Source organism: Parasteatoda tepidariorum, chromosome 4 (assembly GCF_982258835.1).
Source record: "Parasteatoda tepidariorum strain Cologne lab strain chromosome 4, Ptep-v5.0, whole genome shotgun sequence".
Taxonomy (NCBI): Eukaryota; Metazoa; Arthropoda; class Arachnida; order Araneae; family Theridiidae; genus Parasteatoda; species Parasteatoda tepidariorum.
Genome location: NC_141758.1, coordinates 78,902,848 through 78,929,071, shown reverse-complemented (window position 1 = coordinate 78,929,071; position 26,224 = coordinate 78,902,848). Strand labels below are relative to the sequence as shown.

At 31.3% G+C, this 26,224-nt stretch overlaps 1 protein-coding gene across 2 annotated transcripts in view; it reads left to right on the top strand.

The window, feature by feature from the left end:
- The window catches only part of LOC107446600 (ornithine decarboxylase), a 34,742-nt gene extending 10,303 nt beyond the window's left edge, over positions 1-24,439 (top strand). For both annotated transcript variants that reach the window (XM_087161430.1, XM_043047894.3), the window contains exons 2-11: positions 3,901-4,036; positions 4,886-4,982; positions 7,310-7,386; positions 8,502-8,674; positions 11,107-11,244; positions 12,614-12,779; positions 18,111-18,282; positions 20,065-20,171; positions 21,260-21,480; positions 24,261-24,439. In XM_087161430.1, the coding sequence (XP_087017556.1) occupies positions 3,908-4,036; positions 4,886-4,982; positions 7,310-7,386; positions 8,502-8,674; positions 11,107-11,244; positions 12,614-12,779; positions 18,111-18,282; positions 20,065-20,171; positions 21,260-21,480; positions 24,261-24,351 (1,371 nt within the window). In that variant the 5' untranslated portion in view covers positions 3,901-3,907 and the 3' untranslated portion in view covers positions 24,352-24,439. The remainder of the gene's footprint in view (positions 1-3,900; positions 4,037-4,885; positions 4,983-7,309; positions 7,387-8,501; positions 8,675-11,106; positions 11,245-12,613; positions 12,780-18,110; positions 18,283-20,064; positions 20,172-21,259; positions 21,481-24,260) is intronic.
- Positions 24,440-26,224: the final 1,785 nt, after the last annotated feature.

Genomic DNA, 26,224 nt, shown 5'->3' with positions numbered 1-26,224 from the left:
GTACTTTTGATATAACTATTTCATAATAAATTTGCTAACAAAGCAATGCAGTACAAAATATACCTCTTTTACCCTTGCTTTCATTTTTCCATCTGAATTGACGATTTATTGAATTTACATTGCTTTGAATTTCTTTTTCTTTAAAATTACAAAATCGTGATAGTCAACAACTTATCTTATTAATAATTGCAATTCTCGAAAATAGTTATCGATGGCAATAGCATTTTGTAGCTATTTTGCTGGCGAACTTACATCACAGAAGTACAAAATCTCCTTATTAAACTTTACGGAAGTTATCTCGATAAATTTTCAATTTTGTATCGCTCTTCGTGTAATTAAAGCTATCAAAAGAAATTTTACAGACAGAAACTTTTATTATACTTAATAATATACAATCTGCGTTTGAGAAGGTTTGTAATTTTTGTTATGAATTGGCTAACTTCAGTTTGAATTCTTGTTGACTTTATACAGAATTCAAGTTTATAAAAGCACGCTTTTATAGCGCATTCGTCAACTAAAAAAAATTTTGTTTTTATACACTTTTCAAAAATATATATTCAATTATAGGTTTCTTAATGTCCTCTGAAACAGAAAAAAACCGCTTTAGCACAATTTTAATTGTAGTTCTTGAAAATAACTACGGTACTATTTCATTTCGGGAGACCATAAAAAATCTGAAATCTAGGTGCTAAACTTGAGTTATTAGTTTACTGAGAAGATAAAAAAAAATTTATAGCTTCGAAAACTGAAAGGAAAAAAAAGTTAGTTTTTTACGCGCTCATCATATTTACTCACACTAATGCGTTTTGTATGAGCACTAGTCAGATAAATTTTTACGGAGCAATACGATAATTTCTATTGCCACTTAAATTCTTATTATCAATTTTTATCAACCAATAATAAGGTTCAACAATCATTTTTTAATCTTGCTACAAATTATCTTTCAGATGAATTAGCAATTACTACAGAATGTCTATTTTTTGTTATTTTCGGGCTGCTTCCAATTTTTTTTCAGTAAATAACATTGTTAGGTTTATCAAAACAAAAAAATAGGATTTAGAAATTTAAGTTACTAAAAATCATCTGATTTTCAAAATTTACAGCAATCACAATTCTTCATTTACATTAGATTTTTTTTTTCTTGGATTATTCCAATTTTATGCAGTCAAATCACATTACGGCGTCAACACAAAATAGTCAATCACAGAAAGTAGGTGGCAGCACATTGCAGTGGAGAATATATAAAAAGTGTCTGAAAAAATCAGAAAACATATTAATACACAGTTAATTAATGCACAGTTTTACAAAAAGGCCTAAAATTGCCCTACTGCTTATTTCAGCAAAATATTTGAAACTGCTCTGCGAAAGGTGGTAAATCTTGCTTCTGACAGATGGTCACATTAATGTGACTGGATAGTGAATTTTATGAATTTTTGTTGACCTGTTGATATTGCATTTTTTAAGTTTTTACAAACACGTTTTAAAAGCGTAAGTATTAACAAAATAAATGCGCGACTTCATAGATCTTACAAAAATCTAATTCACTGATGTCACTGCTGATTGCTCTTGTTTGTGCTTTCTCAACATGGGAAATTAAAGCTAAATAATTGATACAAAATGTATGCAGTAAGCTGTAAGCTAACAAATCTCTCACATTATTAAAAAAATTTATTAATAAAAAATTAGCTAATTTTTTGAAATTCATTTTCTTAAAAAATTCATTTTACGCTCTTTCGAAAAAGTTTATTCTGTTATGCTCACTGGTATTGAGAATATCCGGCTGTGGCACTTTTGCACTAGATTATGCGGCACTCTGTTGTTAAAGATGTTTTTGAAGCCCTACTAGCAATTATTATTGCATCAGTGATACACAAGCCATTATTTTTTTAATTAAAAACATTTAAAATGTGAATTGCCGTATCCTCCATTTTCAAATATTTCAAAAGATATCTTATATTTTCAACAAAACGAGTATTTAGTTTCACGAAAAGTATTTTATCAACTTCTTTAATTTTAATTCAAATACTGCAGAAATATTAAATTAATTAATATGCCTGTTTTTGTTTTTCATGATCAATTAATTCATAAATTTATGAGGAAAAAAAACATGCTTTCTGAGAGATATCACCCTGTCCTCCTTAATCTCAGAACCGTAATCACTTATCTACGCGCATTAGTGCGTATATGTACCCGGAGTACTTATACTTTCGGAGTATACGGATCTGCGAAAGCACTTATTTCTCATTTTGTCGATCCTGTATGGGTTAAAGCTTCAAACTCTCTCTCGCGTATTTATTATATTTCAATCTGCAAAAAATATTCTGCTAGGCATGAGAAAGAAGCTAATAGATGAAGATTCCAAGAACTTCAGATATAAATCTTTGTTCCAACATTTTAATGAAAATATTTCATTTTGTTTACGTACAGTGCGCACCCTAATAACTTTTGATTTAATGATCAGATCTTCATGTTCTAGTACTCAATCTTAAAGGTTCAATGGATTAACCTCAATGATGCTGATTAGTGCAACCGATATTTTATCTTACGAAATCAGACGCAAAAACGTACTCTTTCAGAATAAACATATATTTTTTTCGAAGAATTCGGTTTCTCGACCCTTAAAATATAAGGGTCAGCCGCAATCTGCAAAAAAAAGTTCTAATAGGTTAGTCAGGAGAGCGGTTCGAAGTTTGGACACCTATTTTGCCTATTCACCTATTTACCTATGGACTTTTTGCCTATTTCACCATAGCTCGAAAACTTTTTAAGTGAATCGCAAAATTTTTGCACACAATTATAAAATTTGTTTATCCAAAAATAATCCCATGCAAAAAATAGTTTTTATTAGATATTTATTTATTTTTTAATTCTAATTTATACAATCTTTCATATCATTTTAAGAATTTAAATTTAAATGGCAAAATACAAATTTTGACCGTAGTTGGTCGAGAAGCTCCTGAGAAATTGAATTCTGAGTATGCCGTATTTCTGACGAACATGATGATTCGATCATTAGATCCAAAGTTATTCAGTATAGTCAATTTTTCATTTTGCGCACTGAACATCAATGAAAATACTCTATTTTTTTACTATTTTCACAAAATTAATGATTGCACTAATCAATTAATAAAACCACTTACTGCAATATTCAATTTGTTTATTTTTCAAATTTAAGCATAGATACATGGATAAGTTTCTGTAAAAATATTATGGTAAATTTTTATCATTTGTACAGGTATCAAGTATATATGGTAAATTCTTATCTTTTTGCAAGTAAAAAATGGCTTCTGAAGAGCACAATTCATGCGAATCGCACAGATTGCACCAATCACTTAATAAAACTACTTACTGCAGTATTCAAATTGCTTATTTTTCAAATTGAAACATAGATACATGGATAAGTTTCTGTATAAGTATTATGTTAAATTTTTATCATTTTTACAGGTTACAAGTATATGTTGTAAATTCTTATCCCTTTGCAAGTAAAAAATGGCTTCTGAAGAGCACAATTCATGCGAATCGTACAGATTGCACCAATCAATAAATAAAGCCACTTACTGCAATATTCAAATTGCTTATTTTTCAAATTGAAACATAGATACATGGATAAGTTTCTGCAAAAATATTATGTTAAATTTTTATCATTTTTACAGGTTACAAGTATGTATTGCAAATTCTTATCCTTTTGCAAGTAAAAAATGGCTTCTGAAGAACACAATTCATGCGAATCGTACAGATTGCACCTATCAATTAATAAAACCACTTACTGCAATATTCAAATTGTTTATTTTTCAAATTGAAACATAGATAGATGGATAAGTTTCTGTTGAAATATTATAGTAAATTTTTATCATTTTTACAGGTTGCAAGTATATATGGTAAATTCTTATTTTCATGCAGGTAAAAAATGGCTTCTGAAGGACGCAATTCATGCGAAACTGATGGGGAAGGCTTTTTTAATTGCTTACAATCTAAAACTTCTGGGAAAACATACGACAATCTGTACGATTTTATGAAAATAACAACTGAACAACTTGTAAGTACTATAGGATTTCTTAACTTTAACTAGTAATGCAACAAATATTTTTTCTTTTTGATTATTAGTATTTTTATTTTACTTGGTGTTTACTGGAATGCCAACTGATCCACCTCCTACAAAAGATTTATTGTATATAAAAGATTTATTGTATCTAAAAAATTTATTGTTTATAAAAGATTTATTGCTTATAAAGGATTTATTGGTAGGAAATTGAAAACTGAATCTTACAAAATTTCGATTCACATTGTTCGTAAATAAAAATAAATCGAAAAGGTACTTCTTTTTATATGAAGTTTTAAATGAAGTGCGAGGTTCCTTTAAATAAAATTTATGAATCATAAACATCAATAAAACATTCCCAAACATAAGCAAAAAAATTTCCCATTTAACGGAACAAGTTGGCATCGTTATCTTTATTTCAAATTTTAAAAAAAATTACTATAAATATGTATATTTACGATAAGTTAGTTACGAATTAACATTTTTACTCAAAACAGTTCAATTCGATTCCTACAAGTGTCGCCATCGTTGGTAAATAGTAGCATTTGTCGATTTAGAAACCAGTTAGGTCGACACACACGCGTTACGTCACTTACAGGCATCTAATTAAACCTGATCCATATCACATGGTAAGTCATAATCACTTCACTTCATCTCAAGTTGCAAGTGTCCGATTGTGAAGAATAGTTTTTTACATCTTGAAAAATCATGCACAAAATAGGTCCAATCTGGATAGTAACTAGTTCGACAAATTTAAATTTAATTATTATGTAATGAATACGTAAATTATGTTTTTATTACCGTAATTTTTGCGAAACTGAGTTAAACGATACTTTCTAATTTCAGAGCCCAGAACAGACTTTTTTTGTACTTGATTTCGCTGATATTCTATGGAAAATACAACTTTGGAAAGAGAAGCTTCCCAACGTCGTTCCTTTTTATGGTAAACTCTTTGCAATACCTAACATCGAATAAATAACTCTAATGTTTTTGTAAGCGACATTTGTAAGGTGTCAAGGAGAATTCTGCTTGAGAATAAAAAGCAGCTGCTTCATACTTGATGTAAAATTGTTTGAGAATAGATATAAAAAAGGACTATTTTTTCTAATTTGTGATGGTAAACTTATGGGCGCCACTTCATATAGGTGATGCCAATGTAGAATGTAGGAGTGCAAAAAAAACGACCAAAAAACACCATCCTCTACATAAAAATGGCACAGTCGAACTGAGAATCATCAGTAAAAATAGTTGCCACTGAGTAGCTGGGTATTCGAGAGTAATGGTCTCATAGACAAATATTTTTCGAACCCTTCTTCTTATTATTAAATATTGAGTATACTTTAGAATTATTATTTCTCTTTTTTTCTATTAGAAAAATCATTGACTGTTTTTACCCTGCATATACATTAAATGTTATCAAAGCAAATATTTCATTGAGTAAAAGAATATTTATCTATACTATATAGAAAACAACACTCTTAATTTGCTCGATATTTTACACCATTTTAACTCAAGGAAGTTTTCAAATTTCAAGCCGCGTTTAAAAATTATTATGAGTTTTAAACGATTGAAACTATTACTAGATTAATTATTATTTAACTAGAAACTATTTCAATTCTCTTTTTTATTCAACATGAATTCAATACTACTATATCTTAGGATTTTTGAAATAGTTACTTTAAAAGTTACTTGGAGTTATACCTTTGTAGTTCTAAATAAAAATCTTAAACCAGGGTATTTCAAATTGAACGGCCATATCAACTTTTCGACCCAAAGATCTGTTTTGAAATTAAGATCATTTATTAAATATTCAACTTACCTAAAATATAACAGATATTTTCGAAATGAAAAAAGCAGTGGGTAAACAAAGGGATAAATATGATAAATAAATCAAAGGATAATAACCAGTTGATAACACCTGTTATTTATTAATGAACAAACAGGTTTGGTTAATTAAATAATTATAGGATTGATTAACAAAACAATAATAAAATTCATAATCTATACCTGTGCCTCTAAGTTTCCCTTCACGTTTAATTCAAACAATGACCAATGTTTAAAAAAAATATTTAATTTTTTTTTAAATATTTTATAGTTTGAATAAGCCACGAGACCCAGTGGGATCCATAGGTTAACAACATCTGTCCTATACAGAAATATTAAATATTTTAAGCATCATAATCTATACACGTTAAATAAGCACAAAAAATGTGAATCCTGGATCCAAAATACACTTTTACGGTAAAAAGTACTAAGTACTAAAAGTACTCAAAGTATAGTCAAAATTTGAGGTGCACGATTACGATAAAAAAATAGTGCGTGGAGTCCCTCCGCGCGTAAGAAGTTAAACTTCGTAACCTGCGACGTTAATGGTAGAAGAATCAGCAGTAGTAGAAGGATCACTAATTCTATTCAACGACTCTTTTTCCTGCTCCGCTCGCTTCCGTGCTCTGTAATAACGGTAATATTGTGCATTTTTCCCTCGTGGACCTCTTGAACCAGTGGAAGTGCTTGTGGTTGCCTCATCGTCTCGCCCTGGAAAATATATTTGTATTAATAATGTATGTGAATGCGTCATAATGTAATTTCAAAAGAGAAAACCTAACAATCAATTGATATTCACAAGACACGTACCTTGACGTAACCTTAAATCCGTCGCACTGTCCGTGGGATTGTTTTCACTCATTTTTTACAATTGTTGTCCACTAAATTTGAAAATAAAAAATACTATCCTATTAATATATGTGTATCAAATCAAACTAAAAAAATATTTATAGAAAAACAATACTTTTATTATTTTTATGCTAGTGAGAACCAAAACAATATGGAAATGAATGAGGGAAAACTGGATTCTACCACGTGATTTCCCGGCCAATAAAAATGTAGCGTTAAACGTTTAACGCAACCTTGTTGGAAGTCGCATAAGAAGTATAAGTTCAAAAAAGTACTGGCACAAGGCATTATGCGTAAAGTCCACTTTCTTGTGAATTCCATTTTCACAGTAAAATTTTACGCCGTAATTTTTACAGCAATATTTATATTACTACAGTGATTCAATGATTTTACAGTAAATATTACTGCATATCAGATTTCTTGTTCCGTAAAATCAAACGGTGAAAATGGATTTTGCTGTAAAGAGTACTGCACCCTCAATTTCGGTACTTTTTATTGTAATTCGTACCGGATTTTTTCTGCTGTGTACTTTTGTTATTGTATCTAACGCATTTTCTAATTTTTTAATAACACTGCATAGCGCTCACAATTTTTCAGCTGTAAAAGTTCATTCGGATCCTGTACTCGTCCGGTTATTTGCATTGCTTGGTTTTTCCTTTGACTGCTCAACCAAGGTACATTTTCTTTGATATTTTACATTTTGTATTTCAGATAAAAATTTGATTTAGATTATTATGTCTACCTCCATCAGAAGTGACCAAGTGCTTTGAGAAGAGTGCCACTTTCGAAAAAAAAATTATGCGTGTCACTTCCAACATTCTTAAGTGTATAAAAACGTGAAAAAAAACATTATTTATAGGCTGATTACTATGATATGTTACAGTTAATCATATTTATGGTTACTAAGGATAGATGAATACACTAAATCTTAAAATAAAATTAATTTATAAATCAAATATAAGCGTAACACTGATAGAAAATTAAGATGAATTCGATCTAGGCGTAACAAAACCGATGCGGATCGAAATTATACATTATAAAATCATTCAATACAGTTCACAATAGTTTGAAATTTTAAGCAAAATTATCCTCATTAAAAACTTGCTTACATATTTTAACAGTGAACTTTTGTTTCGGTAAATGTATAGCAGTATTAAATACATCGACAAACACTCGCGAACTTATATTGAAACGTAAAAAATCTTAAGACGATGTCAAAAGCATGCTTGCATTGGTGATTTTGGAAGCGAAAGCATTTAACGCATGGTGTGAAAATGCGTGAGAGTGGTGTAAACATTTCCCACTATAAGAGTTTCAGATTTATTTACACTCTTTAAACAGCATATGAAAGCTCCATTTGGTATTAACTTGAAAAAAAATACTCCTTAACACTATATTTTGAGTTGTTCTACATAAATTCAGAGAGATAATATACCACAATTTTTAAAATATACATTCAAAATTTCATACTACTTTAATATTTCCATGGTAGTTACATTCTCACTTAGACGGTTACGAAGAAGACGCATTTAAAACTTAAGATTTTTATACCGTAAATAAACTTTCTCAAATATTTAAATTTTCTCAGATGCAAAACTATCTGATCCATTATTGAGGAAAATATTCACTTTAAATTTTTTTTATTCTGATTATATTTTTAACATTTTTGATTGGTATTAGCATCCCTATTCTAAACCGAAATAATAATAATAATAGTAAATGAATGAAATGAAATAAATAAAGATAAAAAATTTAAGTTTCAATTTTTATAATGATGGTTTATTTTAAGGGAGAAATAGATTTATTTCTTAAAAATGGTGGAAAACCACAAAACGTAATTTATGCTCACACGATCAAGCCATATTCTTCTCTGAAGTATGCAAGTGAAGTTGGAGTCGACTTGATGACTTTTGACAGTGAGGAAGAACTTCAGAAAATAAAGAAATTCTATCCAACAGCAAGGTGAGCCCTTTAATTTAAAATTGCAAACTCTCGCCGCTAATCAATACGAGGGTTGGAATTTTAATATCAGGCCTGTTTACGCCGTCCAAGTTCTTAAATCCGAGAAATTGGAGGGATTTCTCTGTCCAAGAAATTGGATGATTCGTCGACACTATCCAAGTTCCTGACTGTCACTGATTGGGGGGAAAAAAACTTGCGCATGCGCATTGTTCATATTCAACATTACTAAATAATACTTACATAAGTTCAAAATTGCTAAATAAATTCAAATAAAATCATAATAACACAAATAAACAGTAACAGATCAATTTACTTGGGCTAAAATATATGAAAACAGACAACAAAATGACATAATCCGATGCCTGCTTGTTGTCGTCACAAAAGCTAAGACGCTGATTGGTTAAGGGAGAAAAACTTGGATGGAAAGTAGAACATGCTCTACTATCGTCAAAAGACTTGGACCAAGTACTTGGATGATTGTTTACACGATCCAATCACAAAGCAAAACAAGTTTCCATCAATATCAATCAATCTTTGCCCAAGAACTTGGATCGTCTAAACAGGCCTATAGTGTAAACACAGTTGTAAAGACTCCGAGTAACATGCAACAGAACCGCGAAATGTTGCTCACTCAAAATTCTCCTCACAGCAAAAGCACTCTTCGTTCCAATAGCGCGCATGCGCATATACGGAAAAAAACATAGCCTTGTGTGATTTGTTTCAGATCGGGTGATTTTTCAGGCTGTAAACAATCAAACCATCTACAGAACTGACGCTACTAAAAACCTCTTAAGACTTCCCCATTTTTAGTAACTAGTTATACACAATGTTGGAAACTACATTTAAGGACAGTAAAGCTTAGTGACATGGACTTTTTTTTTTGTTACTGGGTAACTAGTAAATTGGATGGTTATTTTACTAAAGTTCTATCTCTCGTATTCATTTATGTATCGGCTCTTAATTATTGGCAGTTTATTTAGAGCTGAAACGCAATTTGAAATCCTTTTAAAAGCTCAAAGTAAAAATCAAGAGCAAAATATAATCAAATTAAACATACATGCATCTAAGTTTAAAATAGAAGCCAGTTTTATAATTCGAAGCAACTTTCTAAACACAATCTTTCATATTTTCAATAGAGTTTAGTTGAAAGGCGCTTCATTTCTGGCTCAGAATTTTAGCATAACGCTTTTATAGAACACAAAATATTTTGCGATGAGCTGAAATTTTATTTTTAGCAATCACTACATAAATGTTTCTGATAAAGATCAGAATTCGGGAGGGGTCAGAAAATAGTACAGCTGCATTATGCTGCAATATATTAGGTCTTGCTTGAATTAAGATATAGCTTTCTGATGTTTCTACATTTTATGTAGATTTTGTACTGATTTCGATTTTACTTTTACTGAACTTCCGCGAAAGTGAGATTTGATTTTCCCCAAACTAAATTCAATACTTTTGTTGCACAGAAATATCTTACTTATAAGGTTGAACTAGAAGAGTTACATTTCAGCAGTGTATCAATTGTTTGCGCCTTCTGATTGCTAATGACCTCAATATATTTTCCCTAATCACTCTTGTTACTACTGGCACCCGATTGATCAACTGATACAGTACCATGGCGAGGTATAAGTAAAGTTATATACTTGATGGCTTAACTTCATCTGACCACTATGGTGTGATTTTCTTCTTAAATCGAGAAAACACCTATATAATGACCTTTTTTTTTATTCATGACATTGGAATTAATGGGAGCCACGGTAGTCCAAAGGATAGAGTGTTCTCCTTCTACTGAAGTGACCCTGGATCGAATCCCAGCGTTGGCTGTTCGATACGAATTCTGCTCCTGTCTTACACCTACCACAGTGCTGACATAAAATATCATAAACGGTGGACGGATCATAGTCATCTCCTAACCGACTGGCTGACCGTGAGAGGATTTAGTGGCTATCCATTCCATGTAACGTAAATGATGGTTAGGTCCATCAAAAAGTGCTCCGCGAAGACTAGTTTGTCCCAATGTTTGATACAACAGTTTCCTTGTCTTCTGCATTGGGTTAAAAATAACAAGAGTATGGAGTTAAGCATTGGCAGTCGTTTGCTCAGAAATAGATTCACTGTTCAACGTCGGTTCATTCGCTGTTTACGTCACAAATTCAGATATAAATCAGATATATATCAGACAGACGTTTATTCCTAACTTACCCTTCTATTTACAGTAACGAAATATACAAAACAAACAGTCTCATTTCTGCCTATTTTGGTAAAGGCTTTTTCTTAAAGAGTTTTAACCTACTAATTATTAAAAGCATTTTCATATAAACCATTAAATTTGAAAATATAAATAACAAAAATGAAAATCATTGATTGTTGCAATTTTTTCTCTTCTTATTTTTGGAAGATATAACATTGTTTTGTATTGTCTCGTTTTTCAGGTTGGTTATAAGAATAAAAGCTGAAAGCCCCAAAAGCTTGTATTATGATTTGAATACTAAATACGGATGTCCTCAAGAGGAAGTTAAACAGCTTCTCATCAAGGCTAAGAATTTAGACATGAACGTGGTCGGTATAAGGCATGTTGCTGACAGCGAATTTCTGTCAAATGAATTAAGATTTATATTCAAAACATTGTTTTAGTCTAATTAATTTTACTTTGTGCAAGCGATCTGTACTCTATTGCAAGTTAAGAAAAAACATTATCTGCATGGAGATAGCCTGTTTGCATCTAAGTGCTCGCCAAATGAATACCAAGCTCCCAGCGCTAACAAATATCAGCCTTGCCAATTCTTAAAACGACGTTGCACAGCCCTTTTTTTCTGGCTTTCTTAAATTGTGAGAAATGATGAAAGCAGAACTGATTGAATAATCAAGTAACAAGCAAACTTTATGCAGTCGTTAATCCTATACCGCATTGATCTTTTCCTAACTTGTAATGAAGTATAGTCTTTATTTCCATTTCATTTAATAGCACTGAGATTTTTTTTAAGTATTTTTAAATAGCCGTATTTTCAAAATTTCTTTTATGATAACTGAACTATTAAAGGTGTGCACATTGTAAAAGTAAGGTCATATCTCATTACATGAAAAATCCATACATTTGATTGAAAATTAGTAGTATAGAAATACTCAGCGAATCATCACTTTACTACATTATTGCACTATCGGAAAAAACGTGTCACGATTTCTGTAATCAAAAGAAATAAAACCGACAAACATCCGTTGCCCAAGGGTTTGAATCGAAAAAAAAGCTGGCCAAAATTTTTAAAAAAACGTCATTAAAAAAGGCTTTTTTTTGTCATAACTGCTTTTAATTTCCATAGAATGATCTAACCATATATAAAAAAATTTGCGTTGATTTGTTTTTAAACTTGAATAACTTACTTTTATCATCACAAACGAAGACCGCGAAACTAAAATGAAGACTAGATTATCGAAACAAGAATGATTATATACTACCGACCGGGCTGTATAGTTTGCCTCATACAAAAAGACACCAGGTTTAAATCCCGCTTCAGGCAAGGATATGATTCCTTTCTTTGTTCTATTTGTCCTTTTTGCGTAGTTTGGGTGGCGTTGATCTACCTACATGGGGACCATGAAAAAAAATTTTAACAATACCGACCATTGGATTGTATTATTGTTATTTTTTTAAATAAATAAAGGAATGAGGAAATATTTCTTCATTTTTGACAAAATTCGTTTCCTCGAAGAATGCACTATAGCTATTTCGTCACTTTGGCAAAATGTTTGCTCGGAGCATATACCAGGAAACGGTTTTGTCAAAAATGAAGAAAGTTTCGTAAAATTTGAGTATCCATTTTTCACAGTGTAACCATTGTGCTACTACATGATTGCAAAAATTTCTGCTCTATATGATCACGAACTTGTGAAATTGAAATGTGGAAAAATTATTAAATATTTAAAAATCGTTCTATGTTCTAGTTTCCATGTTGGTGCATGCTGTGCGGACCCTACATCTTACTCCAAAACTATACGTACCTGCCGAATATTATTCGATTTCGCTGAAGAGTTAGGATTCCATTTCACACTTTTAGATATAGGAGGGGGATTTTGTGGATCAAGAGAGAAAGAACAATTTTTTGATGAGGTAAACGCCACTTTGTTTTCGTGACTCTTACTAAATACAAAAGACTGAAAATTACAATTCACTGCCTTGGAATATATTGTGATCCTTTTTTTTAATTGTAGAAATAAAGTCAGCTGTCAAATGTAAAAACGCATTTTTACAATTAGTGCAATTATAGAATTCGTGCAACTTCTTACGCGTTTGCTTCTTCTTAAAAAAACGCACTCGTCAGTCACTAAACACAAACAAAAATCTCCATTATTTTGAATCTTTTTCTGTGTTTAACACATTTTTTGAAGCATGCTCAGTAGCAACTTCTGTAAACGATACTTTAAACCGCTTTCCCAAGCAATTAATTAATAACCAACCCTTTCTTGCCACTTGCACTATACTATGTTGCAAGTTAAGAAAGAACCATTAACGTGCTTGCATATAAGTGCATGACAAATAGATGCAAATCTCTGCGCGAACGTATCTCAACGTCGCCATTTCTCATTTAAAGAAACTGATGAAAGAATAATAATTTCTTTTTTGCAGACGATTTTCTTCAACATTGAAACGAAAGTAAAAATTCATTATCTAGCACTTAATTTGTTAAGGACGTGTCAGCATAAATAGCACCATTTTTAATAGTCCAATCAAACCTAAAGCTCTTGCAACGCTGTATAATTGTTTCTTTTTATAAAAGGAATGTTCTCCTTATTTATGGAAATATGTCACCACGCCTAGGATTGCAGTATCATTACGAAACTATAACCATTTTTTAAATAATTCTGTGATATATATCGTAAGAGATAGCGCCAATTAAATTTCTGTCTGATGTGTTTCGCTTTTAAAAACTTTCACGAAATAAAGCGGAACTATATGTAGTCTCAGATGTTTACTTAAATCTTATACCGGAAAGGTCTTTTCTTAACTTGCACCATATGCTACTACCTCATTTTACCCTTCTCAAAAATTCCCCGTTTCCTCCGACCACGATATGTATTTAGAACACGAATTATGTGGCACCATAAAATCTGGTATCTATAGTACGTGATACTTGTTATTCATTTTGTTATGTTGTCTTAAATAATAATTTAAGTGTTGAGTAATTAGTAATACGTTAGGTATTTATTTACAATAGTTTTATATTTTTATATGAATAAAAACTTAGTTACGATTTCATTAGTTAGATTTACTTGATAATTTATGAAATGGCTGTAGAATTTTGTGTAGAAATCATTAAACATAAATGGTTCCCTTGATGCAGCATACTATCATACCAATTGTTGTTGACTAAACTTACCATTTTCCATCAATAGAATATCTATTATACGATACTCAAGTTATGGATCGAGAGGTGCGAGAGGGAGTAGTACAGCACATAATAGAAAATTGAGATGCTGGCAAAATACCTACTTTGCTGAAATGTTCCGAACTCATATTTATGGTGGTTTGTGGGCATTTAATGACTGCAGGATAGATTTAAAATTATTACTAAAACTCAAGACATAAAAGACTTGAACAATATCATAGACATCTCTTAAAAATAAGGAAATCAATCTAGAAAAAGAAAAAAGTTGTTTAATGTATTGTCTAAAACTAACTAAGGTATTAGGATTCGAGGAGAGGTTGAAAAATTAAAATGTGAATTTGGCTTAGCTACCATTAAAGGTTATATGTTGTACAAGATAATTTCAAAAGGTGACAAAGCTGGTTCTCACATAAAATTGGACTATTTTTTTAAATTAACATTTAAAGAAGTTCATGCACTTGTTTCTAAATAAAAATTTAATAATTAGTATTACGGATATTTATAATTCGAGGAGCAAACTTTTTTTATCCTGATCTTCCAACTTTGATCGTTGTGATCCTATACATCACTACCTTATCAAGTTTATCAAAACAATAAACCTATATTCATTAATTTAAAAAACACAATATCCTAGTGTCCGGCATGCATAGACCTAGTGTCTTAAACCTAGTGTCAGGCGAGTCAAGTCATTTTCGGCTCCTGAATCATTTGACGCTGATGGAACACCGGTTATCTTTTCATATATTTTTTTCTGAACTTCTAATTACAAGAAAAAACATATTTTGGTATTTTTTAATTTTAAAAAACAGTCTAATAGTTACAAAAAAATCTGTTAGATTATCAAAATTATATTCGTACTAAAGTATGAAATCGAAAATAAAGTAGTAATTTGAAAAAATTTTTCATTCATATTCAAAACTTTATCAGTGATTGATTTTGTAAATTAAGGAAATTTTCATGATGAATAACTATTTCTCTTAGATCTAAACAGCTACAAATTAGTGCAAATTTGAAAAATCATTGTTAAGAAGAGAGCATTTTTTGAAAGATTTTACCTTCACGCAGAAAAGTATACCGGTGTTTCATGCTATATTTCATAACCAAAAGTTAGTAAAGTTCTAAATGTAATATTTTTCCGTTGTTTTGATCTAAATTAATACAAAATAATGAAAAAAGTGTGAAAAATATATTTAATGAAAGTGCTGCGCCAAAGGGGTTCAACTTTAAACCTCAACTTTATTCCTCTAAGCACATTGCCACTACAAGTTTTACAAAGTTTAAGAGAAATATCGCACATAAACTGATGCCTTTAGTACCGATCACGTTTTTGTAAGGAAATAACTAAACAACAACAAGGTAATTTTTTAATCTAATTTCTGTTCAATTGTATCAAGCTAAAGGACTCAAATCTTCCGAAATTATTTTCCCTAATTTCTTGAAATTTCTTCCCTGCATTTTGATTTACTTATAAAAAGAATTCTTCTCTTTGTTTTGAACTTAATTTTTTTTCTCAAAAATTTGAAGAACCTTTTCATAAACAAATATTTACAGAAAAATTTGAAATTAAGATCAAACATGTGCTTTTGTTTTGAGAAAATGAAGAAAACATTAGAAATTTTTAATGTATCAACAATGAAATGTCATATCCTTGACTATACATTGCAAAATTGGACATTAAACAGAAATGACTATTGCATGTACTCATTTTGTACTCATTCATACAAACTATTTATGATACTATGTTCTTACATACTATCTTTTTTGTTCTTACATACTATCTTCCTTGTTCTTACATACTCAGACGTGCCAACTCTCCCGCATTTTGCGGGAGTCTCCCGAATTTTGAGTTATTCTCCCGCCCTCCAGAATTAATTAAAAAAAACTCCCGAATTTTACTGCAATCGACGGCCAGACTCACAATTACCTAATTTTTCCGCGATTGCGGAAGTTTTGTTTTTCTTTCAGGGTGAATTCCATCCCCTCTTATCGAACTACCATCTGCCTGAGACGTAGCTGCCCGTGCTTTATTTTTCCCTCCTCTTCAACGTTACCCCTCTTTAACACTCCTATTTCACCCGCCCCCTACACTGGGATTCGTAGGAATCTTCGTGTGGAGTTGAATGCGATGACGTCACATGACGATATCGAGTGACGTCCGTACAGGAGTGGGGAAACTCGGTTGGCAACAAACTTGTAAACTAGCAACGTGATATCCATTATTCGCTTAGTCTTCGTATATTAAATTTTTTTTTTCAAGGATGTCTAAGTCGAAACGGAAGTATGCAACCAATTTCAAAAAATCATGTACCAATGACTTTAGCAAGACTTAATTGCGAAGAGCTAAATCTGCAACTCTTTTTTTATGCATACAGTAGAGAACCATTTATGCGGTATCCAGATAATCCGGGAAAAAGTTTCGCTCGTTTCTCCCGCCATTTTGAACTAAAACGATATGGAAAAAAAAAGTGGAAATTGGACTCATCCTTGAAGTTGAGTAGAGGAAAATGTGACAAAGGGGAGAATTTTTTTCCCCGTTTACCCAGAGAAACGTCATTTCTTCCGCGACCTTGAGGATTTTAGATCTTTATTTTCTCCTTTAGGCCGTCAATCGAACTCAGAGGAGTGGCATGCTGATTTCGTGTTCTGTTTGATTTACGAGGGGGTGGGGAAAATGCATTGCACATGCATATCAGTAAACAGAAGATGAAAGAGAAAAATATATTTATCTATTTGACATTGATTAATAAAAAATAAAAAAATTTTCCTTTTGAATAAATTCTGATTCTTTGGAAGTGCGGTACCATTCGCAAATTTTTCTTGATGTAGAATCGCACCTGCTTTAATTAAAAGTAGTGTTTTTATAAAAAAAAATAAATAAAAGGAAAATTGTTTATTAATTTAAACATACAATTAATTTATGAAGTAGATTGCAATTTTGTTTTTCTGATTCCACTACATTTGATTTTTTTTTTTTTCCTTTTCCTGATAAATTTCGCACTTAATAAATTATTTTTATTCCTAAATTTTATCATTAGGGTTCTTTTTTTTTTTTTTTTATAAATTCAATTGATCTTGCCTTGTTCCAGGTTTTAATATTTATGCTAGTGCCGTTTTTTAACTATCGTTTCGGTTCGATAATTTTCAAGTGTTGTTTTTATTTAGATTAATAAGTTTTCCTTTTAAGCTTGTTTTTCTTGTCTAAACTTGCAAATTTTTTTATTCTTTTAAATGTTATTTTTCTACAATTTTTTTCCTTTTTCGATTTAGGGGTGCTCTTTTTTTCTCTCTTACTTTAAAATGTGTTTACACTTTTTCCTTGTAATTTGGGCTCGATAAAATATCGATTAACGACACTTTTTGGTCAATCCAGAAAACCGGGAAATTAAGACATCCGGGATGGCGATGGTCCCGAGCATCCCGGATAATTGATTCTCTATTGTACAGACATTAGTATTATTATACATTAGTATTGAATTGGTTTTTTAAAATAAAATAGTTCTTCAATTTGTTTATTTTTTATAAGTTTTTGTTCATTTTTATTACAGTGTCAAGGGTTTTTGAATAATGTTTTATTAAGGAAATGGTATTTATTTTTTAAATAAAGAGTATCTACCTAATATAATTTTGTTTCTAAATTTGTGTTTAATTATTTTATTTCTATTTAATATTTTTCCACAATTTGTGCTCTATTAGTGCGTAAAATTTCTTGCATTCTTATATTTAATAAATTTTTTACTTAAAATTCCTTAGAAGTGTCAAATATTGCATACCGTGCGCCTTTTTTTATCCCTCCTGAAATCTCCTGAATTCTTGTTAAGGAAACTCCTGAATGTTAATTTTGCTAGGTTGGCACGTCTGCATACTATCTTCTTTGTTCTTACATACTATTTTCTTTGCTCTTACATACTATCTTCTTTGTTCTTACATACTATCTTCCTTGTTCTTACATACTATCTTCTTTGTTCTTACATACTATTTTCTTTGCTCTTACGTACTATCTTCTTTGTTCTTACATACTATCTTCTATGTTCTTACACGCCAAATTCTTATTGTAGGTCTCATCAGAAATTAGAAATGGTGTGAAAAAATATTTTCCAGACAACAGTGTTCGTGTGATAGCTGAGCCCGGATGCTACTTTGTTGGTTCAGCTCAAAGAAATGTAACTTGCGTACTAGGAAAAAAAACTGTCAACAAGCTCCCACGTCAAATTAACGGAGATCAACATGGTAACTTAGACAAATTTTGCATTTTGATTATAATGAAAACAAATTGAAGATTATCATCCTTTTAGGGAATTTTTTGTAAGCATTGAATCCTTAGGTACAGTGTTTGTTTCACTGTCATCTTAATATTGAACATTTCTAAAGATTGCAAGATTTCTATTTGAGAAGTGTTTATCAGCACGTAAACAAAACATGAGGAATTGTTCCAGTGCATATTTTAATTTTACCGAAATTAGTAAACGTTTTCAACACTAACGTGGAGAAGTTACGAAATGTTTTTCATCGCGTCGAAATTACAATATCATTTTGCAAGGGCCGGGATAGCCTGGTCGGTAGGGCGCTGGGCCCATATTCAAGAGGTCGTGGGTTCGATTCTCGCCGGCCAAAGACTCCCCGTGTAGTAAATGGTGACTGATGCACGTTAAATCTGTCGAGTCTCAAAGTCCTCCATGTTCCCACAACAAATCAATACCTCTGGGGGTACTAATCCAGGAGTTTCCTTGTCTTCTGGATTGGTTCAAAATTACAAGGCTACGGAGTTGAACGTAAGTAGTCGTAAACCCATGAAATTGGGTCGGCTGTTCAACGACGGTCATAAAATAAAAATAAAATATCATTTTGCAGGTCCCCTTGCCTCCATGCTAACCGTGGAAGGTTCTCGTTTTCTTCTTCTTCATGTAACGCAAATGCGAGTTAGTTCCATCAAAAAGTCCTCCACGAAGACAATTATAATACGACAGAGAGTTTACGAATTCGACCTAAATTGGTCCGACCGATACAAAACACAATTTCATATAGAAAACACGAGGAACAGCTGGAAATTTCTGGCTGATAATCCGTTCGTAGGTTAACTCTCTAGGATCTGGGAGCAAAATTTTAAAACAACAACGCTAGACCCTTAATTTAAAGGCGCTTCTGTATTGGGCTGATTCTACTTTTCCTTAATAACTGGAAAAGATGCATGCCAGCATTTTTCTCGAAACAGATACAGAATTTATTTTTAATTTCAGAGTTTGGAAAGTATTACTTTTCTAGTAACAAAATGCATTCAATAGCATTTCTAGTTTGCACACATTGCATTAACTTTTACATCATATGAATGATTACAGTCACTCATTTATTCTTCACTAGTTGGGATAATTTTTTTCCGGAGAGGGCTGTGCATTTCACGCAATTTAGATTAGAAAAAAAGCAGGAATTGCCACAGTCGGAAGTACTGGGCAATGGCCCGTACACTTAGAGAAAAGCATCCGTGGTCAAGTGTAATAACGGGTAATGAAAGTTTACCTTTATCTTAGGAAATCATTGATGTAAATAAGATGCATTTGATTATTTTCTAAACCTGAAAATGAAAGTCAACAATTCATCTGTGATAGAGACAGGATGCATCTAGAATTGAAGAACTAGCGCTGCTCACTTATTTAAAAATCTTGTAATCCAAACCGAGTATATTTTTTTATTCCATCAAATATTTTTAAAATATGATTTTGGTACCCCGGCAAGGTTCTAAATCAAATATTTACTGATCTAATTATTTCCTCAATTAGGAGACTAACTCACTCCCGTTGTTCTGATCAAAAACTTGAAAGGGTGCCAAAAATCACATTTTGAATACCTAGCAAATTTTTCCTGGTATATGAATGTAATAAGTGATTATTTTACTGCTATCAACTTTCGTAACAATCGTAGCGGATGAGTGATGCTTGTTATAAAACCATTTTTAATAAAAACTGTCTATTTTGAATCCCTCTGAGTTCCTAGTTTTAATAACTTCTTACTTTTCAGAAATTGAGGAAAATGGTGTAGAAAAACATTACTTTGTAAATGATGGATATTATGGTTCATTCTTTCGGCAATTTGAACTCTACGATATTTATGCCAGGCCTTTGTTGGTAAGCTTATTTCTTTGCTATGGCTCCTTGAAAACTTAGCGATCTCTCGTTGCAAGATCAGGAATATTGTGTTGAAGAACTCGTCTAACTCGAGTAAAAAATACTCGAGTTCATCCTTAACTTAGCATATCGAATCTTAAAACACGTATCACAATATAGTTCGTGAGCGAAAAATTAGTAGCTCAGTAAGTACGTTATTAACGTTGCACTAAAGCTGCACAATAAGTCATTGGCGACAGTTCAGGAAACATGCCTGAGGATGATCCGAGGACATGCCATCGCAACTTTGATCCTCTGCAGAAAAAATGGCCGACGACCAGCCTGCAAAATCGAGTAATTTATGATAGAGCAGTTTAACGAGGAACGATACCGAGCATCTTCGGTCCCGACGCAGGCTGATCAACTGAATTTAACTTAAGCTTGTTTTAAAGAAATTCAAAAAGAAAAATCTCTTAGAAAAAATTAGTTATACTAAAAAAAAATAATTTTCAAAATTGATTATACTAAATATTAAAATTCAATTAAATGTTAATGCCAGCTAATACAGCATGTACAAACTTGTAAATGTTGAGTTGTTGCAAGAACTTACCAACATACAAATTTACAACGTACTTACAACAAACAAAATATCTAATATACAGCAAATTTACAACATAAAAATCGAGAGAGAAAAATAAGAATCGTTCGTTTTCATTAAACATACTGAATTTTTGCTAACCAAACACCGCCGTCCTCTTCAAATATTTTGTAGATGATTACAGAAAATGAATTACAGAAATGATTCTAAATGATTGCAGAAATGATTCTAAAGAAAGATTGTTGTTGAAAATATCTAACAAATTTTTAAAAAGATTGGCAAATCAATTTTAATTTCAAAAACTTAGTTTCCTTGTGGGCCCCAGTCCCTGTGGCCCCCTTCTTTATCCGACCCTGATAGAAAGAGATGTAAACATAATCCTCCAAAGTAAATAAAATTCTGCATTTTGATGAGTAACATCAATCGATCGACAATTTTTAATTCACCGATCGACAGAACGTCCACAACATCATGAAAATAATTTAATAACCTATTTTTTTCACTTTTATAGAAACAGGAGGAAATCAAGAAGCGACAAGTTTATAAAAGCACAATATGGGGTCAAACTTGTTGCAGCGAAGATTACATAATGCCAGAATGCACCCTCCCTGAAGTAACAGATGGTGAATATCTCGTATGGGAAAATATGGGAGCGTACAGTTTTGCTGTTGCCACTGAGTTTACTGTAGTCCCACTTCCACAAGCTAAGAGGGTGTTCATTAAAAATTCAAGGTAAGAATTTCGATTGCAAACTTTAGATAGTCTATTCTTCAGTATCTCCTCTTCAGCCAACTCAAAACATTCCAAAGATTTAAATCATCTATATTTATGATCTCTTATCAAATTGACTTCAAAATTTCACATTTTGTTTCATACAGGTGGCAAAACTAGTCCAACTAAAATCTGAAATTTTTCAAATCGAGAAACTATTTGTAGCAAAACAAAAGAAGATTAATTGAATGAAGCAAATATGAAAAGTAAAACTACAGCTCGATTTATAATAGTATTCGTCGAAAGCTTTTCTTTTATTTTGAATTCTCTCCAGTGTTTCTGAATATTGTTGCAAGAAGATTAAGACGAATATACCATAAACAAACCTTACACTCGAGTCAGAAATAATTCGTGTTTTATTTACAGCCCTTACAGTTGCTCTTTCTGTAAACCTTGGTCACAAGGCATACAAAAATGCGACAGTTTCGACCAAACTGATTCCGTGGTATTCGCAATCATAACGTTCGAATTCGCCATCTGGGTTGAACACCGGTTCTATGTCTCGACCCTTCTCCTTCTCTTCTCAGTGGTATTAAAATGTACTACGATATTTTCTTCTTTCTTAATATTTTTCGCATTTAATTGTCAAAAATATTTTTTTTCAATTTCGACGACGCATTTATTTTTTTTTTTTTAATTTTTGGCTGATCATGATATACTATGCTTTTTTATTTTCTTCATTCAAGTCTGGTGAAGAGGTTGAGAATGGGCAATGTTTCCTATATTTGAACGATGGAAGCATGCAAACTTTTGCCATTCTTATAATTTACGATGCAAATGAAGTATTTGCATTGTAAGAGCAATAGTATGGTTTAACCTAGCACAATATTACGATTAGGACTGGGCTATAAATCGATGTATCGAGACATATCGATTTAACGCATATATCGGCAAGACGATACAGCGACTTTCATTCAAGGCGATGCATCAGAAATCTGACTTAAGCCGTCGAGTAAAGACAACGTGAGCAAAACGATATAGCGATATAAGACACGCAAGGATATAAGAACGATATAGCGATATAAGACTCTTCTCTTACGTTCCGATGTCGACTCGCGCTGTGGAAAACGATGTTCGTTTCGTTATGTTGAAATGGCCTTGATTGGTGAGCTGTAGAATCAGAGTTTTGAGAACACATATCGTTATATCGCATGTTCCTTTTCGCACCTCTTAGCTTTTTTTTTTTTTTTCGTTGTCGCGACTTTGTAGATTATTTTCAGTGAGACTAACTTCGTGATCGCCGATGTTACCTTGTTCTGAAGGCAATCTATTATTGAAAATAATATATAAAGAAGAGTTTCTTCATTAATTAAATAAGTTTTTTTAAAAAAAAAAAACTTCTTTTTATTTTTAAATGTGAAAATTATCGGCAATCTAATTTAGGCTCCCATAAAGAATTGTATTTGTTAGGTTATTTTTTTTTCTTTCTTTTAATTTATTAAAAACTTTTTGGATGAAACTTCTAATAATTTAATGAGTTTTTATTACTGATTTCAAATTTATAAATCTTGTTGTTTTTATTTTTAGAAATAAAGTTAAAACAAAATTTATTTTGTCATTTGGATTTAGACATAAGTCAATTAACTTTGTTTATACAAAAAAAATTGAAAGGTTTGCGTATTTTATTCATTTTTTTAAATCATTTAGCACTTCGTTTTATTAGAGAGTATAATAATTTTTTTTTAAAAAATATTCTTTTCATATTATTTGTTAATTAGCTAAATATATTATCGAATATCACAATTTTTTTATTTTTAAGAAATTAAATCTTACTTTGTTTTTTGTTCATAATTCGGTAATTATTTATTTTAATTTAATTATTTATCTGAAATGATAAGGTCCCGCAGTGGACTGATCGTTAAGACACGATTCCCTGCAGATCACCGAAGTCAAGCGTCACTGGCTGCGGTCAGTGTGCTGGTGAGTGACCACTTGGATCAGCCTGCGTAGGGACCGAGGGTGTGCGGTATTGGTCCTCGTTAAACTGTCCTAACGTAAAGTTCTTGACTTCGCGTGAAGGTCGTCGAGCTACCGAAGCGGGGGTGCCATCCCATCTGCAGAGGATCAAAATTGTGATGGCATGTCTTCGGATCATCCTCAGGGATGTTTCCCAGACCGTTGCCAATAGCCCATTGTGTAGCACTAGTGTGACGTAAATGAACAATAATAGAACTATAATAACTGAAATGATAATAATAAAAAATAGTGTTTTAAACGAGTTTCTTTTTCCAAAATTTATTTAGCACTTTGTTTTAAACATACAAATAATTTTTAACATTTCATTTAGAAATTGAACATTACGATCGAACTTAATAATTATATAATTATTTATGCATAATAGTACAAGAAAATATTAATTTGTAAAAACCGCTTTAAAAAAAGTTTTTAACACTTTGTTTTACGTGTATTATGAATTTCTAAGCAAACATTTCAATAAATATTTTAAGTAAGATTTGTACATTGTAGGCAATTTATTTAATATCTTTCTTAAACAAAACATATATATCTTCAAATTTATAAATTGATTTAAATCAATCTGAGTATGAAGTTTTGATAGAAATCTGACTTTCTGTGCCTTACAAGTAAATGAAATTCAAAAATACTATATCGCGATGCAAAACTGACGATGCATTACGATATATAATTTCTAATATCACCCAGTCCTAATTTCGATTGTAACAAATTTGACCAAAAAGTTCAGCAAAATATTAAACGGTGTTGTCATTATGTCCTTTTTTCAGGCTTCAACTAGATTGGATTCAAAACTTGGATGAAATAACTAATTTCCTGACGAATAACGTAGTTCTCATTGAAAATGAAAGCTTTCCTTGATGAAATTTCAAAATGTGTTGCTTTGAAAATCCTTTGCATCCTTTGAGATCTAATTTTATTGTAATAAAAATCTTTTAAATAAAAAAAATTTCAGTTTCATTCATTTTTTATTTAATTAAAATTATCTTTACACTTAAAATAAGATGCAATTCATAGAATAAGATAGAACTCAATTCGTAGATTACTGCAATTACAAGAACTACAATTCGTAGAATAAGACACAACTCATAATGGAATGAAAAGCAAACAGACTGATGAATGTGACAAAGGAATGCATTAAATATTCTATCGTAAATTACAATAACTCGATTTTCTATTTTTCCCCAAAAACATAAAATTACACTTGCCACCATATAGAAGAGAGAGGAAGGCTAGTGTAGATATTTTTTTCAAAAATTTGTCAAAAAAATATTTAATATCATTTCTAACATAACATACTTAATTACATTAAAACATAACATAACATTAAAAAACAGATTTAATATCATCAAGTATATTTTAACAATAATTTGAACGATTAATTGCATTCTGGTTTAAATGTGGAATTACAAAGTTGCTTAGCTTTTCCACAATATTTTTTCAAAGGAAAAAAAAATATTGCTTTTGTTAACACTAGCTCCACTTCGGACTAATATGGACAAGCCATGGAGAAAAAATTTTATTACCTATTAAATAGCAATTTATTCCAATTAAGAAAGGTACATCGAAATTCAAAATAAAATCAATTTCAGTTTAAGCTTTATTGGAAAATAAATATTAACTTATTTTAATTAAATGCTAATTGATAATAGTCTTTCTTTATATTTAAAAAGAATTTTTGAAAGCAAATCAATGCATTTTAAAATAATTATTCAATTTGATTTATTTTAACTTGATGATGAAATGGTCGAAATTGACAAGACACGGAATGCATGACTTAGCGATATTTCCCTCCTTGAAAAAATGATAACACTCGCAAAAGAGAAGACGGTACCATTCGCTGATATTCCATTTTAGTTTATGTGTGGCGAAAACTCATCTTTAATTCCTCTATGTTGAATTATGTTCTCTTAGCGAACTTAATGAAGCATCTCCTTCAAACTTTCTTAAAAGTTTTAAGGAGGGAATTAATTTAAAGATTTCAAGTTAATTTTTTTATTTAATATTGAGACCGCTAATTATATAGCTGTATTATTTAACGAAATTATTCTAGTTTATATACCTTGGAACAATGATCAGTGACCAAAGCAGCATAAAAACAGAAGTAGACAACCGAATTAAAATGGAAAACAAGTGTTTCTTTGGGCTAAGAAAGCAATTAAGATCAAGCCTAATCAGTCGAAAAACCAAAATTAAAACTTATAAGACTCTTATTCTGCCTGTATTGCTCTATGCAAGTGAAACATGGACACTAAACGCAGACACTCATCGTAATCTTGGTGTTTTTGAAAGGAAAATCCTTAGAAATATTTTTTGCCCAGTACAGGCTGTTGGCGAATCAGATACAACTTTGAATTATATAGACTCTATGGACAGCCACAAATAGTGCAGGTCATCCGAAGTAGTAGATTAAGATGGCTTAGCCATATCTGGAGAGGTCCAGAAAACAACGCAGTACGAATCGCCACCTTTAAAAATCCTTCTGGATCTCGGGCCAGAGGAAGACCTCAAACTAGATGGCTGGACGACGCTACTAAAGATCTCAAAGTAATAAAGATTAACAACTGGAAAAAAGTCGCCATGGATAGGAGGCGTTGGAGGCTACGCGTGGTTGAGGCAGCCAAGGAATATGGGGCTGTCGTGCTGAAGAAGAAGATTCTAGTTTTTAAAATGAATAGCAACAAATGCATTGCATTTGTAACCAATTCATATTTCATTCATTTGCAGTTGAATG